Source organism: Ptychodera flava, chromosome 19 (assembly GCF_041260155.1).
Source record: "Ptychodera flava strain L36383 chromosome 19, AS_Pfla_20210202, whole genome shotgun sequence".
NCBI classification, from domain to species: Eukaryota; Metazoa; Hemichordata; class Enteropneusta; family Ptychoderidae; genus Ptychodera; species Ptychodera flava.
Genome location: NC_091946.1, coordinates 29900869 through 29920316, shown reverse-complemented (window position 1 = coordinate 29920316; position 19448 = coordinate 29900869). Strand labels below are relative to the sequence as shown.

Below are 19448 nucleotides of genomic sequence, written 5' to 3'. Positions count from 1 at the left end.
AGTCTCTGATTGGTTAGTGCAGCATATCTGGGGTCATTCAAGGACAAAGGGCACAACAAGGTTGCTGAAACTGGGAAGGGCCGGTCATAAGGGCGTATGTGTGCATTCTTCGATATCACGTCTTGCACAAGAGTGAACGTTAAAGAGGAACCACGCAAACGGCCCTGGAGATTTAGTGCCGCTATTCCGATTTTTGGAGAGGGTGTTGCTGTAGTATAACGGTATGTCATTGTCACGTACATGTGTAGTAATAGTGTTTACTTCCTTGAGTGATCCAGCAAAAGTTTACGTAAATAATGATAACGCACACATTTTAGACTCAATCAAAGCTATGCGTCGCGGAAAGGGGCTCTTTGACAACCCATTAGCGTTGCAAAGAGCAAAACCATGTCACGCTAATATTCACAATGGCCATGGAAGTTGTTTTTGTCGACCAAACTCAGGCCCTTCCTGCAGGGTCAATCGTCAATTCACAGTCCCTCTGTGGATAGAGGGACTGTGGTCAATTGTATTCCGTTGGTCATAAAATTAGGCAACTGAAAGTTTCATTCTGGAGGGATTAAATCGTTAACTGTATTTAAACAACCGAAAAACCCAACCATCATGAAGGGCATGGTCCGTTTCTCTAGCTCTATTGGAAGGGTAACAGTGTCGCGTTTGATTTTTCATCTGCAAATGCGCATAGCAGAAACTATGGTGTGACATATTGATCAGTATGACATTAGGCTGAGTGCACACTAGGCTGAAGCTAACAGACAAAACCTAACTGACAAAACTATGGCATGGACGCCAGCAGACAAAGCTTGCACACTACTTTCCTCCTATCTTTCAAGGCATGTGTGCATCTAGCTGTAGCTGGTCAAGGGTCACTGCCACAGTACTGTGGCAATGACCCTTGGTCAAGGGTCACTGCCACAGTACTGTGGCAGTGACCCTTGACCAGAGCGCGTTCGGTAGCCGCCACTAGCACTGCTGCAATATCACAGCTAGTGTGCATCAATCATTATCGCATACAAGGTTTGTTTACATGTATTTCTTATAATATGTAAAAGCCACATATATGTCATCAAATAATTAATTTCTGAGGATAAATAGTCCATATTATGATAACACTAGTAAATACTAACTGGCAATGTTTACATAGAACAAGGCACTGTCTGCAAGAATGAATGAGTATATCCATTTTATCTAGCCTGTTGTATGTATCATATGTCCACAAAAGCAGACTTCACACATCTCACTTCTTAATTAATTTCTTTGCATAAATTAACTCTTTTGTAACTCGCACTAATATACTTCCTATGCTTATGCAACACATTTTAATGTCTCCTGGAATGAATGTGCATCCATTACATCTAGCCTGTCTCATATGTAATACATCCACACTGACAGACTTCATTGTCATTGATAAATATGTCTTTACCAAAATAATTGTGCCAAATACTTTTATTGTTCAGAATGTGTGTCTCATAGGCTGATCTTATTCAGAGTGTTGAAATTGTGACTGAATTCTGAATTTATTTTGTCATTTTACACTTCTCAGAAACCATTTGTCTAATTATTTCCTAGTAGAGTGGACAGTCTGAAATATGTTCAAATTATGATCATTTTTTTCTTAGCATATATGTTCACACGTGAGCTTTCTGATTTTGACCATTCTTCTTTCAAATTGAATGATGCATATTGGTTCCTACTAATTGAAGTAATGGAGCCCAATTAGCTTTCCAATGACTGAACACTGATCCAAAGAGAGAGAAATTCTTGTTTCCAATGTCTCAGAATATCTAAAGTTTGGTTTTCTAAAATGTAACATATTTATTTCTGTACAGGTACTTGTACTGCAGTAGGGCTTGATGAATTTTTTACAAACAGAGTTCAGATCACCATTCAGTGTACCATATGCTTTGGTCAAAGAAATGTCCATCTCAGCAGAAATGAATGCTTTTAACTGACCCATAGTTTTGTCTTTTAGACATTATCATGGCAACTTCACTTTCATTCGAAGACAAGCCCGAGGTTGGACTCTGGGAGAAGTTTCTTATTGACATGAGCAAAGAGATGACTGATGATGAATTAAGAAGTGCCAAAGTTGCGGCAAAGAAAGCTATCGGCAGCAAAGGATTCGAAGAAATCACTGATGGCACAACATTCTTCAACACCCTTGAGAAAGGAGGATACATCAATGAGGATGACACACACTACCTGGAAGAAATCTTTGAGAGCATTTCACTGAAAAACGTCATGAAGGAAGTGGAAAAGTACAAGAAAAGCAGAGCTGAGTATGTGAGCAGGAGAAGAGAACTCGCAAACACACAAAATGTTGATTTTGTTGGAAGAGAACGGTATCTTAAAGAGCTCATGGACATGCTGCGGAAGCAGTCTGAAAAGGTGACCTGCATCAGTATCTGTGGACTTGCTGGGATGGGAAAAACAGAACTGGCATTGGAAATCTGTGCTAGACTAAATTACAGGTACAGCTTGAACAATTATGATAAGTGATAGTGTGTACAGGTACAATAAACAAGTATTGTGATAGATATTCACAAAACATCATACATACATTCATATTCATATTTACAACAAATTTCGATTTATGTAGTTCGTTGTTCACATTCACAAGTCATATGCATACATTAATTTTCGTGATAAATGCTGACATTAAATATGCATATCTCCTGTCAATTACGTGAACCTTTTCTGATGACAAACATAAATACCACAGTGCATCATGAAGCAGATCAACACACTAAATGCTGTGTGCAGTACACAAATACATGTATTGTTATATTTTCTTCATGGAAGGATCTCACAAGCCATCAATTTCAATGTGGTAGTGTGATGCCAGTCCTGTTAAGTATCTTCTGGTATCTTGTATGACAATATGGTATCTGTTTGGGTTTACTATTAAAACAAGTATCATCTTTCACAGTGTACCGGTAGCGATGAAAGGGTTAGCAAGTAGAAGTACTTTTGCTCAAAAATCATAAATTCAAAAGCATCTTCAAATTTGACAATTGTCAACTGAACTTTACATATAAGTCCTTGTGCTAAAAAGCACAGAATTCTGCAACTGCAAATTCAAATAGTTGTCAGTGTTAAAGAGCTAAATCTTGAAAAAATTTTTCTTGCTTGTCTTTAGGTCATACCGTGTAGATTTGAGAGAGAAGAGCTCTGGCAGAGAGGTCATACTTGAGATATTATCTTCTCTTGGAATGAGTGTAAGCATTGATAGTGCTGATTTCAGTGTTCTAAGAGGATGGACTAGTTCATGCAAGATAGGTAAGGCATTCAACGTGAAAACTCTCTCTGTACATCATAATGTAGGTAGAATGTACATCACAGACAGATACATGTATTCATAGTACTCTGTAATTTTTCCATTCTTTTGTGGTCTATGTCTTACAGAGGCTCATTTTGAAGCTCTTTGAGAAAGAAAAAAATTTGCTGTCCTGGTCTTTTGAAAATTTAATTTTTTATTTTTCCCCGTAGAGTTTATATAGGAATGGTGGCCATTTTGAATTTCAGATATCGGTAAATGTTCGGCAATTTGTTTTAGTATCAGACTTTGAACGGTGACCCTTAATTTTTGTTCTTAATTTAGGCAAACGGTTTAAAGTTTTATTATGGAAAGTTTGAGCAAAAGGTAAAGTCTGTCACCTGCGAGGTGCATGCTATGTTAATTATTCAATTCTACAATAAAAGTTTGATACAGACTTGTACGTCGGTTCACATATATCAGAAATTTTGATTCTTTGATCACTTAAAGGTCTGGTGAAAATCCAATGTTGAAAAATAACAGAAATGACCTTGATGGTCTACAGAACAGTTATGTTCATTTCTGCTATCGTTTAGCGTGTGCGATTATTAAATATGGCAAAGGAAAAATGCTATGTGGGCATGTCCCCAACCCTATCCAGTCAACTTTTTTCGCTTTTCCAATGTTTGTCCAACACTGTATCTTATAACAGGCAGAAACTGAATACATACTCGATAAAAACTTGAATGTGGCAAAAATTCTATTCAACGATTCACCACTCTTGCGAATAAAAATTTTTATGTGAAATTTCAGTTTCACCAGCCAAAGGGGCAAGTGTTGCAAATTGATCTGAGTGAGTAGCAAGACATCTTGAAGCAATGCCCATCAGAGGGCATACTGACCACAGTCACTTGTGGTTCCATACATAATGGCCGCTGCTGTGTGGTATGCATTCTGTATAGCACACAGCAGCCATTGTGTACTGAACCACAAGTGACTGTGGTACTGATGCATTGGATGTGTTCGTGTTGTACATGTCCTTGGAGGTGTCATGGGTATGATCTTGCTTGGGTAGAAGTCCACAATGGATTTAAATCAGGACAAGCCCCCCGTGTTTAACAAAGCAAAAGGCGCTTGCAGCATTCTTTAGGTAGAGCAATTTGTCTCCAAAACATGCAGTGCTAGCGAGAGAGTCTACTGGTGAGAAATATAAGGCTAGCGTGGGTTGCACTGATCACACATGGGGCTTACTTTGTTGTGTTAGCAGATATGAGGCAGGGATATTGTTAGTGTGATATCACAGCGGTGTGTGGCATTTTGATTGCGCTTGGGTCAAGGGTCATCACCACAGAACCTCAGAAAAATGCCACAGCACTGCTGCAATATCACAGCTAAGATACTGAAAGTGTAAGGGATGGCGTGGGACAGCTATTCGATTTAAATGAAGAGTGTTGTGACATCACAATACAATGACCATGACCCTGCTGAGGGCACGGCCTAAGTGTAGCAAAATGACCCAATAGAAACCACACATAGAAAGATAAAAAAAATTAATACATGCGCGAACTTTTATGTTGCAATTCTGTTGTGACTGTAACAATATTGCCCCCTGGAAGCTATTTTTGTCATCAGAGCGGGTTGATTTGACAAAATCTTTAATGCTATGTAACGAAAATAATTATTAATAATATTTTACTTTTCAACAGTACCCACTTCATAATGTTCTGCTGTGTATACAATTTCAAAGCAATTGACTGTTGTACATTTCAGACACCATACTGTTTATAGATAATGCTGACCAGCTTGTTGAACCAGGCAGTTACTCATCGGATGACTTTCACAACACTCTAAGAGAACTGCTTCAAGTCAAGAACGAGAGACTTAGGATCCTAATCACATCTCGCTTTGCTCTGAGAGAAAATCTCTTTAGGTCTTGCCACTTCAAGCAAATAGAGTTGACACCTTTTGAAGTGCATGAATCAGTTAAGCTGCTCCAAAAGCTAGCCGGTGCAGATAGGGTCTCAGACAGGGAAGCCAACGATTTGGCAATACAGACAGGTAATTTACCTCTTGCCCTTAAAATAATTGCCAGCCGTTTAAAAGATGGGATAGTAAAAGCACAAGATTTCATCAACCAATTAGATCCTGCCAAAAAGAGAGCAATGAAAACCTTGACTTACGGCACTCATGGGGCAAAACCTATCGATCAGTGTTTACAGTTTGTTTTTAAAGCTCTTCCTGAAAACTTGAAAATTGCTTGGTTGAAGTTGTCTGTGTTTCCAAGCACATTTGATCAGACAGCGGCCATGGGAGTGTTGAAAACTGAAGACTTGAGTACAGCAAAGTTGGATATCCTGCAGCCGTTGGTCAGTCTGTGGAAAGTTATCAATGCTGAGCCAAACGTGAGTTTTGAAAACCTAAAATTCAGCTTCGTTGATAAGTACAGTCTTCATCCTCTTGTCAGATCTTATCTTCAAGAAACTGGCAAAGATGAAGACTTACGAAATTCCTTTGACGAAGCTCAAAAGGATTTTGTACGATACTATGATGAGCTTTTGAGAAAAAATGCCAAGAAGGTTGAGAAGAATTATTTGAAAGTAATGAGATTTCTGATAGAGAGTAACAAAACCAATTTAGATCATTATCTCAAGCTCATGAATCAACTCAAAATTAGCCCTCGACTGGAAAACAAAAAAGACCATGGAACTTTGTACTCAACTTATCTGCTGTTTGAGCACTATTTGGACCCAGACAGGAGAATCAACATTTTCAAAAATCTAGCAAATGTTGCTAGGGAGAATGGGAAAACTATCCAATACTGTTTCTTGAGAGGTTTTGAAGCTGATAGCTGGATTCCTAAAGCATACCCTCACAAAGCGTTGGAGATATTGCGAGAACCATTGAGAATGTTGAAGAACTTAGAGAATGAGGCAGAAGCCAATACAGATAATTATAAACTAACGTTAGCTACTTGTGAGTATGTACAGGGAAGAAGTCTGGTCAAAATAAGGGAAGTCAAGAGTGGAATAGCATTATTAGAAAAGTCCTTGGATGTACGAAAAAAGTTGTTGAAAAACCACACGTATGTTGCTCGGAGCATGAATGCAATTGGCCATGCATATTATAATGAAAAAGATATTGAGAAATCATTGAAATTTCATAAAGAAGCCGTAGATGTTTTATATAGTGTTTCCGAAGATGGAACACACTTAGACATGCCAACTTTTATCCTCAATGTTGGTACTTGTTGTCATTCAAAAGGTAATCAGGCTGCTGAAAGACATGATTCAGAAGAAAGTGAGCGATATTACAATGAGGCTTTAGCATATTATGACAAGGCGATAGATTTAGAAAAATCTATGAATATCTATGGCCTTTCAAAAACTGCTGTTTGCTTGAAGAACAAAGCATTGACCTACAGCGAGATGAAGCAGTACGATCTAGCAATGCCTCTCGCCGTCGAAGCCATGGAGATCAGACTTCGGTTACTAGGCAACAACCATCCAGATACAGCACGAAGTGTATACTTCATAGGCTCCTTGTACTTCAGTATGGCCAAAGATGCCAAGGAGAAAGAGGATATGGAAAAGGTTGCTGAAATTAAAGGTTTGAAAGTTGTATACATATATTCTATTTACAGGAGAGAGTTTCTTTCTGCACTACTGTTGTCAATTTGTGATACATTTCAATTCAGTTGTGCATGGCTAGAACCCTGTAACATGGTAAGAGACTGATTTTCACAAAATATAACTTTAAGCCCACTCGCAGACAGAACTTTGCAAGAAAGCATTGATATAAAGATTTTGACATAATGATGGTTCAAAAAAAATCTCAAGAAACAATATATTTATATGTTTTTGAAGTCCATAGTACCGGTATTATCATGACCAAAACTATTTGAGTCCTTGGTTGATTTCAAGAAGGCTTTTCATGACTCAGAAAAACACTTTAATGACTTTTTAAGTCGGCTATGAACCTGTAGCATCAGATTTATCCTAACTTGACAGCTTCATTTGCATGTGAAGGCATAGTTTTGTCCAGTACTTTGTTGCTTTCTAATGCACAGTTTACTTTGCAAAGGGGTTAGATGGGGAGAGGTAGGCCTCAAGAATAACAATTATACCTTAGCCGGTACACCCCCAGATTCCTGTGAATCTGCAGGTTCAATACTACCATTGCTAACAATGGAATTTGGCCAAATCATAGTGGTTAAGGAGAGAAAGATATCACAAAAATACAAGCTGTATAATCTGACATCTCGTAATAGTCACTTTGAAAATCACATGTACATGGGAATATTTTTTGTATCACTTGTCTTTTGTTAAGAGCAATATAACATTCTTGCATCTCTCTGTTTGTTTACTCTGGCCAACAGAAAGTCATGAGTTGTACAAGAAGGCTCTGAACTACTTCAAGCAAGCTACAGAGATTGAAGTAGCTTTAGATCCCGTGAGGCGAAGTATTGATTATCCAGATTTACAGAATGAAATTGCCAAAGTTTTAGAAGCACTACACATGGACAAAGAGAAAGAGTCGTATGAAATGTTATTTCTGGTAAGTCATACCTACTGAAGATAAACTTGTGTTCCCTTACCAAAACTTGGAACTAAAAGTATCCTCAAGTATTCATAAAACCAACACAAAGTATACTTCTGGGAAAATGTGTACAATTCATGTATATGTGGATTCTACCTCACTCTAGGAAAGTTGTGCCAAATTTGTTAGTTAAAGAGACAAGTACATTTCATGTATACATAAAATGTACACAGAAGCATGCCACATGCCAATGGAAGTCTATAATCATGTTTGTTTTTGTGTAGACATAAACTGTACATAGCATCTTGCTAGCTGGAGATCATCACATTTTGTTGTCGCAGTAGCATCACTGAACACAAGTCAAAATCATGTATGTTGTGTGTATACATAAATGTACGCACATGATTTTAGATATTTGAATTATTCCTAAGTGCATTGATTCTATTATAACACCACCAGTAGTGAGCTATTTAATCTGTTTTACCCATTCGTTCATCATAGGTGCTTTCTAGTGTAATAAACGTGAGTATCAGAGCCTATATCATCCATGCCATCAGCTCATTATGTGACCCCCCCACCCCTCAGAGGCACTGCTGTACAAGTACATTTACTCAAACAACCTAAGCAATCCAAGCGGTACAACCATGATAAAATGATGCTGATAACAAAACTGAAAGAGAATTTTACGTAGTTGCAATCTGAATATGATCAGTTAGTGAAGGCAAAATGGTGTGACAGAGTGATACTGTTTTCAGTGCTCACTCTTTTTTGTTTTTATTACAGTTTCTGTTAAATGTAGCCTGTATATGTTATGTTATGACTGTTATTGTAAAGAGATGAAGTCCAGAGAGATTCATCTTATCACTTTTCAGAAATGCAGCTGTACAGAACTTATAAGAGTATTCACATTTATGTTTATAAAAAACATGTTTATATATTACTGAGTTTTGCTGTTGCAGTCAATACACTTGCAGAAACTGGGAAATGTCCATGGCAGTGCCTGAAAAAGAGGATTAAAGCTCTGTGTTAACAAGTAATATCAGATTGAAGTGACGTAGTATCAAATTGTACTTTGAGTATAATTTGTCCATACATAATTCATACATATCATTCATACATGAAATGTACTCTCTGTAAGGCCCTGAAGCATACATAAGTATAATAAAGCATTCTATTTTTAAACGGTTCAATGTAGAATCAAATCCTACATAAACTTTACTCTATATACACATCATTCATACTTATATTACACACACCCCTACTCGCACTGTACACAAACCCTGCCCATGCCTTGGTATACTTTGAGTGTACACAAAGTATACTTCATGTAGGGATTGTTTTGGTAAGGGTTCTCATTTGTATGTGTACTATTGGACAAATGCAACAATTGAATAGCTTTCTTGCACAGTCTCAGTGCTTGACAAAGTTGTTTAAACTTGAAACAAAGGTATTCATTAAACTCACCAGAACTTATTAAATCGCCATTAAGTCTGATTGAACATGTACACAAAACACCAGATCAAAAACAGCCTGGTTAGACTGGCCTCCATTGCTTGGCTTTTCTGGACAGCATTACTGCCAGTGATCCACTGTTCCCTCCAAGCGTTGAGTGGGTGTGCAACTTATTAAGCTTTGGTGCCCGAAGGGTACATGGTGGCCACAGCATGCACAGGGGCAACCATGTTGCATCTTCTCTATATGTGCTAATTTCCCAAGTTTTGATGTTTATCCTTACCAAAATTAATATCATTTGAAATGACTGAAACTAAATTTGCACAATACATGAAATTTCACTCTGAGGGCAGTTGGAGACACTGCACAACTAGCACTCAAATAAGCCATAGTGGGAACACTGCAGTGTGATGTATGCTACAGCGCTAGCCTACCACTAATGTGACAGTCTGTCATTTTCTGTATTGATATTTATATGCCCACAGATTTTCATTAATTACAATTTGTCCCCATTCATTTTGATTGTCCAACATCTTGCTGACTCAAAACATTGGAACATTTTTTCTCAATTTCAGAAAGCACGAGACCAGAGTTTGTATGCAGGGAGCAGCAGTGGTAGTGGTGAATCTGATGAAAGTAGTAATGGTGATGCTGACCAGGACAGCAGTGATTAAGTTACTTAAGCAAAAAAAGAAGTTTCTGTCAGCTTTGTACAATCAAATCTGTCAATTCTGCATTTAGAGAAGATATCATGTGAGATGAAAATTCCCTTCCCCTCCCATATCTGTCATAGGGTGAAAGACTTGTATATTCTGTTTCTGAGTTGGAATGTAACATTAGCCGTAGCCAACAATCGACAAACTAGATCTTTTAGGTTTTCAGTATGCAGATATCCATCATGTTTACTAAGAATGACAATCTTATTAAGACAGTACAACTCTATATTTTCCATGGCAACTTCATATTCCAGCTAATAGTTGTGTTTGTCGTGAACAGTAATTTGCATGAAATAGTAATTTTCATGAAAAGCTTCGCTGCAATAAGTTCAGAACTGTATATTTGGTTGTGTTGAAGCGCTACATCATTTAGGTTGTAATAATGACAGTAAATTTCTTTATAATCTGCATCTGGTGTTCAAAGAACATTGTGACCTTGACTTTTATCTCAAGGTCAAATGATCACCAATAATGTTCTTCTGTCTTCTAACGCCAGGATGATAAGATAAAGAAATCATAGACCATTCGCTTGGAATAAATGATATTTTCTCAGTGGCCACATAAAAATTATTTTTGGGATTGTATTTCTGCAACAGAAAAGAGGTGGACTATGCTTTAATCTGCAGGAGGGAATATGCAATATCTCTCATAGTACATGTGTTTAGGGTCACATTTTAAATGTAATCTAAAAGCTACATTACACATAATTTACAGCATGTTAAAGAGTACAACAAAATAGAATTGGAAATCAACAGTTTCATATTCATATGACTATCAGAAAATTATATTTTTAAAACGGATTTGCATCAAAAACAGATAAAGAAGTTAAAATATTTAAACCTGACAGCTCGTTTACCTTGGTAGACCTGCCATGAATCTATTTATTAAAACATAAAAAGTAAAAATTCTGACAAAGAAAGAAACGTCCAAAGAATTCAAGCAAAAAATAACAGTTCCAAGGGACCTTTCCAGGCCCTCTGGAACTAAAAACACATTCCTGTTGAGGCAGAAAAGTCAATGTGAATGATGTATACATCATAATAATGGATATTTGCCCGACATTTCTGAATATTCCTTGATCTACCTACCACTATCTGGTTGAGCAGTTCCATGCCTTTGGAATTTGGTGATTTTTGAATGAAAATTCCATCCAACAAACGTCCATATTGGTTATCAGTACCTGAGAATTTACTACCCTTTTCAGTAATAGAGCGCGAAGCCACTGCAGTGAACTGCAATAAAACTGCTCACACTAATTAGTTTCAGCTGTAGCCAGCTGGCAAAGTCGACAACATTGTATGTCCCATGCAGACAGTTTGTCTGGGGAAGTTGAAATAAAAAAAAAATTTGTACATGGACCAGTGTATGGTAATGTTACATTGTATCTTAATCTTGAACACAGGGTGCCAATCGTAAACTCTCATTTACAACTCGAGCCTCAGACAGAGCTAGTTTTGCCTTTGCACAAGCAGACTTTTTGGTCTTTATCAAGTAGCCTTGTTCAACACCAAAGTGGCCACGGCTACAGCTGAAACTAATTAGTGTAAGCAGTTTATTGCAGTTCACTGCAGTGGCTTCGCGCTCTATTACTGCAAATGGTTGTACTTATGAAGCATACCAAAGTTATCTTTCCCGTGGTGGAAATTATAGGCCTTGTCAAGAATGTTATTTATATTCACCCCATTCTTTTGGGAATAGACCTAAATGTATGTTTGTGTTCCATTTTTGCCACCTATAAATATTTTTATTCATAGACACTGCAAGTTCTATGCTCACATAAAGATCATATATCTCGTAAACATTCCATTAATCAACATGTATGTAGTAGTACCTGTAGAAATATTGCTAGAGAGAAATGAAGAATGTCAATTTTACATATTGCAAGTAAAGAGGTTATGATACTGAAATCTCCATTTTTAAAGTAATTAGGCTATTTTGTTGAGTGGCTTTTTGACCTTTGAACTTTCTAGTTCTCTCTGGCTTTTGATGTGCCAATGTGTATCACAGTCAATAGAAAGAGGCTTATCCTAAATAGAGGGGATTTGCCGTTTGCCGATGGATTTTAGGCTTGATAAGCTTGGATAAGAATATATTGTTTTATAAATTACACATGAAATTGTGGAATAGACAGATTTCCTGACAGACTGTTTTTTTAAAGTAGAAAATATTGACTTTCACATAGAAAAGTTACACAAGGACTGTACATTTCAAATTTTATATTTCATTATGGATATGTACAACAATCAACTGCTGAAAAGTGTAATTATCACATTTTTGTAAATTTTGTTGTATTGTGTCGGTGAGTAGACTTTGAAGGTAAAATTTTTTCTAACCTGACAAAACAAGATGATGTGTTTAGACAAATTTTAATACAAGTACAAGGCTTCCTTGCAATCCATGACATGTCTCAGTTGTACTGTAGTTTAGTTTGTCAGTCTTGTAGTCTTCTTTGCTAGTCCTGAAGTCTTGTTTGCTAGTCCTTGCAATCGATGACATGTCTCAGTTGTACTGTAGTTTAGTTTGACAGTCTTGTAGTCTATTTTGCTAGTCCTGAATTATTGTTTGCTAGTCCTTGCAATCGATGACATGTCTCAGTTGTACTGTAGTTTAGTTTGACAGTCTTGTGGTCTATTTTGCTAGTCCTGAAGTCTTGTTTGCTAGTCCTTGCAATCCATGACATGTCTCAGTTGTACTGTAGTTTAGTTTGACAGTCTTGTGGTCTATTTAGCTAGTCCTGAAGTCTTGTTTGCTAGTCCTTGCAATCCATGACATGTCTCAGTTGTACTGTAGTTTAGTTTGACAGTCTTGTGGTCTATTTAGCTAGTCCTGAAGTCTTGTTTGCTAGTCCTTGCATCCATGACATGTCTCAGTTGTACTGTAGTTTAGTTTGTCAGTCTTGTAGTCTTCTTTGCTAGTCCTGAATTATTGTTTGCTAGTCCTTGCAATCGATGACATGTCTCAGTTGTACTGTAGTTTAGTTTGACAGTCTTGTAGTCTATTTTGCTAGTCCTGAAGTCTTGTTTGCTAGTCCTTGCAATCGATGACATGTCTCAGTTGTACTGTAGTTTAGTTTGACAGTCTTGTAGTCTATCTTGCTAGTCTTGCCAGGCTCTTAATCACACACACGCGCCAAAATTCTTACTAGTCCAGTACATTACTAGATTTTAAATCACTAATTCTATTGCTTCAAAAGTTTTGTCCTTTACCTTGCTCTACAGTGGATTGTTGATTTTTGCACTTTCAATGGATGTTTTATATAATCAACATTTTAAGAAGCCGTGTTATTTTTCCTAACTTAGACGATGAATGTTTCATCCATGCAGTCACATACTGAGACTTTATAGATGTATACGTGTTGCATCTTTAATTGGCAGTACAGTGAAGGCTGTATATGCATATTTTAGAGCCGATGTTTTCGGATAATTCTGTATCGAATAATTCTGTGTAATGGTATCATTCTAGTATTATATTTTTATAGATCAACAGAAAGGCCGACCAGCCAAGGTACAGTCTTCTGTGGAATATGTGAAATATTTTTATCCTTGCTTTGCTCAAAAAATTGATATTTCATATATCTTTTAAAGCTTTAGAACAAAGATGTAACACACAAACCTGCAGCATAATGTTTTACATGTGCATTGTACTTCTGTATATTGGTAAAGTGTGGTAGTTTGTGTTCTTCGTACTCAGATAAAGAAAACATTATTTCTAGAGTGTTTATGATGATATATCAGCACAGAAAGCTGTCAATTTGATTTTGAAAAATAAGTAGCTTAATTGACATGAGCTTTTGAGGCATGTTTCCACTTGACATTCAGTTCATCCAATCAGTTTTTAAAAAAGAACGTCAAACTTGAAAAACGTGGTAAAATTTCTTGTTTTCGATTATCATCTTAAAGGAAGTACTTGTTAATCATTATAGCCATGTCCAGTGCAGTGTCTTCTGTTAAGTTCTTTGTCCAATACAGTGTCATTTTTACCTTTGTTTTCGTTAAAACACCATAGCAGCAACATAGCATGACAGGAGAAGTATCGCCCAGCATAAGTACCTAATATCCATAGCTTTGTTCAGTCACTATAGGCATATTAAAATATGAGCAGTGGATCTCTACAAACAGTTGGAGCGCCCTCATGAGAGGAACCTTCAAGTCTACATTTCTCATAACTTGTCAAAATGTGTTGATTTCCCACATTGTCACAAAACAAAGAAGACTTTAGACAGTTACAATTATGACAGATTAATGTAGGAGGTGACTGCTTTCATATTCAGAATGAAAGAATCATGCAAAAGAATATGAATTAGCCAGGTACACATCACGATGTTGGCAAAAAAAGTAGGCAGTATCTCAACATGATATGAAATTGAAATATATGCACCTATTCATGCAATGTCACTTGAAGCAATAGTTTAATTAGCGTTGAAATAGAGTACAGTTACATCCGTGAATATGGTTGATAAAACGCTTTTATAAAATAACCAATCAAATTACAGTTCTGTTTGTTAACATATTTGCCTTGATTATCTTGATTTGAAATCTGAATTTAGCCATGGTAGAAGTGGTGGCAATGGTCTACATGTATTTTCATTTCATCCAAAGCTAGCACAATCTTAAATTTTAACATGAATCCAGCAATGGTGTGCTAGAGGTACCTGTCTACCAATAGATTGTAAGATATCACCTTGTCTTATAATCAAATCGTCGTCACAATCATATGTTACTCAGTAAGCTGATAAATAGGTATTCATTTTCACTATATTCAAACAGGTATGTTTTCATGTTTTATGAGGATATTAAAAGATGAAATTTATATGAGGCAGGGTGAGTAAATTAGTCCAGAAAAACAACAGATTTATTGTAATTCATTTGATGGTGAGTATGATTATAATAATAGATAATTTATGCTGCTTGAAATAAAATCTGTTATCACATCAGTATTTTTCTGGTAACAATGTCTTTTTTTTTATGTATGTATGTATGTATGTATGTATGTATGTATGTATGTATGTATGTATGTATGAATGTATGTATGCATGCATGCATGCATGCATGCATGCATGCATGTATGTATGTATGTATGTATGTATGTATGAATGCTTCTTTACAGATTTACAGCTTCAACCATGAGGGTAGCACAGATATCTGTAAGCTACCACTATGCTTCAACTATGATAACTTCAACAAACTGACCAAGGATTTTACAAAATGCTATGCATCTGTTGCTATAATATTAGACATTGTTATGACAAATGTTCATCAGTTGGCTTCGGTCAGTCCATTTTCCTGATTTGGTAAACCTTGATTGACAAGGCTAGTAGTAAACAACAAAGTCTATAATTTTATTGTAATACGTTGCAGAACTAACCTTTGTGCTGTTTGATCCAAGAGTCTTACTGGATACATAGTCAACAGTGGTAGGTGAGAATTCTCTGAACTTTTGAAAGGTGATACTGTTGCTCAGCCATGCAGAAATAAGTATAGCCAGAAAGTGATAATGTCAGAAATGTGGGTATTTATGGAAATGAGGTCTTAGGTAACATTCTAAATGGGTGAGAATTTTTTCTGGGGTAAGTGTTAGGAATTAGGCTAGGAAAGTTTGTGGAAAACGATTCAAAAAAGGGGTCACAATTTCAAGGATTTCTCATTAATGCCAACTTATTGTCCCATCTTAGCCCTATCTAGGTCCTCTGATATTGTATTGTATGAGACAATGCATCAGTGCATGAGTCAGTACCACTTCTCACTACAGTGAATAGTGGTACTGCCATCGAATGTTGAATATGTTGCATGACCTGTCAGTCAATCATTTCAATCTTTTTTTCAATATGCTGTTGTCTCTTATGCTCACACACACACACACACACACACACACACATATATATATATATATATATATATATATATATATATATATATATATATATATATATATATATATATATAATTATATCTAAGCTTATATGTGTGTATACATTTGTTTGTTTATTTCTTTGCTACTCACTCAACATTCTATTATATTATGTTTGTTTGTTTTATTTATCTATATATGTTTATGTTTGTCTGTATATTTGTTTGTTATTTATGTATTTGTATATATGTATTTATATGCTTGTCTGTATGTTTGTATATTTGATTGTTTAATTATTTATTTGTTTGTTTGTTTAGTTTTTTTTGTTTTGTTTTTCCTTGTTCCGCTGTGTTGAGCGTAGGGTGACCTGAGGTAAATTGGAACTGTATTTAGTCTGCGGAATAACTTATGGCCATGCATGAAGTGGGATCAGTTCGGGATATTTTGTCTCACATTCGCCTAGAGCTCGGCCCCTTTTTTCTAACGCATATATATCATATGTACCACAGATTACCAATCTGTTGCCAGCGAAATAAAGTTGGTATTTTCACAGACAGAGATAATATTATCCCTCTATTTTTTTGCATTTTCTCAAAAACCGTGACACTTTTCTAAGTATTTTAGCTTTTGATTGAGCTTATTATCACTGCTTTTAAATATTTTACTGATTGCTAGCGTTCAGCAAAATATTTCACGTGTTTTGTCAACTGCAAAGCATTTCGCAGAGCTCGTGTAATATATACTGTGTAGTTTACGACGATTTCTGAGAGTGAGGGAACCAAAACCGTCCACCCCATACTCCTAGTGGCCAAGAGACTCTCACTAATTGCAAGAAAGCGTCGCTTTCTCGTTCCAGTCTCGCAATTTTTTCCGATAGTGATGTTCACGAAACTGTTGCGGACACTAAATGCGTGTAAAAATGCAGTTGTTCAGTTGATGATATCTGCTGACACCAAGGTCACTCCACGAAATGTGTGTTCGGACGTATTTGATTTGGCTTTGCTTTGCTTTGCGACAAGGACGTACGTATACCTTACTCATTAGACACAAAATCAATCTATAAATACACAATAACTCGAAACTCCTGTGACTAGGGTTTTACCCCTGGAACGCTGCCATACGATGGAGAAGGGTATAAGCTTAGGGTTCTGAGTTCACATAGTACCTTAGACTTTGTATTTTATGAAAAAGTGGTGTTGGAGATGAATTTCATTGTATTATGATTTGTCAAACTGCAAGTGCTCAAGTACCCAGTCACTGTTGAACTCGCACCTTTTCCAACTCGCCCGATTCCAACTCGCCCGATACCAACTCGCTCGATTCCAACTTGCCCGATACTATTTTGCAATTTTTATGAGTGCCTGGTACGTATAGAAACATTTTATATTTTAAAACAGCCTACAACAAATATTTCTAACATTGAGAACCACGGGTGCGGGCTTGAAATATGTACCAACACGGAAAAAGTTTTTATTTGCGAATTTCACGTTTTGCAAATCTCTTGAAAGAATAAATTTCGTTCGGTTTCTTTACGTATAGGGAAAGTTTACTGCAGTTACTGGCTCATGTCTTTAGGAACAGCAGGACTGTCTCGAGTTACTGGCCCGGCATAAAAATAGCTGGCCTCGGGCCATCGGGTTAGCGTACAGGCCCGGGAATCTACAACTATATTACATCTCAAACAACGAGCGAGTTGGCATCAGGCAAGTTGGTATCGGACGAGTTGGTTCTGGGTGGGTTGGAAAAGGTGCGAGTTGACTGTAATTCAGAGATATTTGCTATAATCCCATTTTTATCTTCAGGCTCACTGAAACATTTTGACAAAATGTTCTCTTTCAAATACATAATGTCTTGTTCCGATGATTCCTTTGTGCATTTTACCGCAAAGTCCTTTAATGAGCTGATGAAAGCTTATAACATGTTTTGAGATGGCTTTTTTCATCTCTTTCTTGCAAAGTTTTTCAATCTTGTAATTCTTTTGTTTTGTATTTCATTTTATGCCAATGTCACGTATATGTACAAGGCTAAATAAATAAATAAATAAATACAGTAATTTGACCCCATTTTTCGCCTCACGTCGACTTTTGACAATGTGATTTTGATAAAATGTACTTTTTACCTGGCTTGTTTTTCCTTTAGCATGACCTTTAGTAGTAAATGTGGAAGTCTGACATCTTACGATGACAAAAACGTTTAACTCTCTATCGCACAGAAAATTGTAGTTTTTGTGCCTTGGAATTTTCAACTGGTGTTCTGCGATCTAAACTTCCTGCGACCAACACTGACTGTATGGTGCGAGATTTGTGGCATCGATAATCGATCCCGGATTATTGTTTCAGTATGATTAAAATTTATAAATTGAATGGTAATGTTAATGAACATTGGAGAAACGAAGATCGTAAAAGGAAGTATCGATCGCAGAGTTACTGCTGGCTATACCTCCTGCGACAAATCACTATATGGATGATTTAAAAAAATTGTGTCGATGTAATATGTTATGACGTTCGCGGCATCGATAAAGGGAGATTGTCTTGGTATGATTTAGCTCATAATTTGGAATTGATTCATAAATCTATAGATTGAACGAAATTAATAAAATGCAATATGAGGAAGCGTAAGGGAAGTATAGATCGCAGTCACCTTCCACCATGATACTTCTGCGACCAACGCTGCCTTTGGATAGGCCGACTTTAATTTTTGAAGGTAGATCATAGGGAACCCAGAAATCTGGATGTTGTTGTTGTTTGTATTGTTGTATATGTTTATTAGTCGTGTTCTTGTTGTTGTTGTTGTTGTTGTTGTTGTTGTTGACTAATAAAATTCAACGAAAATAACTTGTGGTTGTTTCAAACGTAATGTAGATGTCATATAAACGCTACAAGGACACTATCATTCTTTGACCCGATGTAACTCTATGCCAACGTAAACTCTCTTCATAGACTTTACAACAATACAAATAAGAACAACAACAACCCGATTTCTGGGTTCCCTATAGTAATTACAGGCATCTTGCAATGGCAATGGCTAATTTCTAACACCAAATAGCCAACACATACACATTATAATAAAACATGAATATACCATACAAAATAATAAAGAGCTAATACACAATTAGACCATACCACAGAACATTAAAACACATAACTCCTAACAAAGATTTAATTATGAAGCTACCTTCCTTGATTTACTTAGATAACAGCAAAGAGTTTATGGCACAATGCATGGAAGTGGTGTTGTAGATGATAGTTTAAATTTGAACACCAAATTTTGAGAAATTGATGAGTGCAATGGCGCAATCTGAGAGGTGTTCCAATTTACTTCGCACAAAATATAACCCCTTTTTCCTCTCCACATTTTGAATAACCCCCTTGAAGATTTAATTTTTTTGAGTGATCCCCTCACATTCCTCTGACCCCCAGACCGTAAATAATGACGACTCTCTGCGCTCGCTTTAAAGGCCTGCGTTGGCGCCAGATTGTCTCACCAGAAAATTTACTTACTAGATTACAATTTCAATGGAAAACAAAAGGATATCACACCTCCATAATCCTCTTAAATACTAGAGCAAAGGTGATCCCAGGGATCGCCAAAAATGCCTTTAAGGTCTGAAATCAACCTGTCATGTTTCTATAATTTGTACC

General features: G+C 36.6%; 1 protein-coding gene across 2 annotated transcripts in view; it reads left to right on the top strand.

The window, feature by feature from the left end:
• Positions 1-43: 43 nt before the first annotated feature.
• Positions 44-19448, top strand: part of LOC139119228 (uncharacterized) — a 63540-nt gene continuing 44135 nt past the window's right edge. The window contains exons 1-6 of one of the 2 annotated variants that reach the window (XM_070682913.1): positions 44-221; positions 1973-2471; positions 3140-3279; positions 5027-6862; positions 7632-7810; positions 9820-11292. In XM_070682913.1, coding sequence (XP_070539014.1) covers positions 1981-2471; positions 3140-3279; positions 5027-6862; positions 7632-7810; positions 9820-9918 — 2745 coding nt within the window. In that variant the 5' untranslated portion in view covers positions 44-221; positions 1973-1980 and the 3' untranslated portion in view covers positions 9919-11292. Of the gene's footprint in view, positions 222-1972; positions 2472-3139; positions 3280-5026; positions 6863-7631; positions 7811-9819; positions 11293-19448 lie in introns of those variants that run through there. The other variant, XR_011548878.1, reaches the window with a different exon arrangement.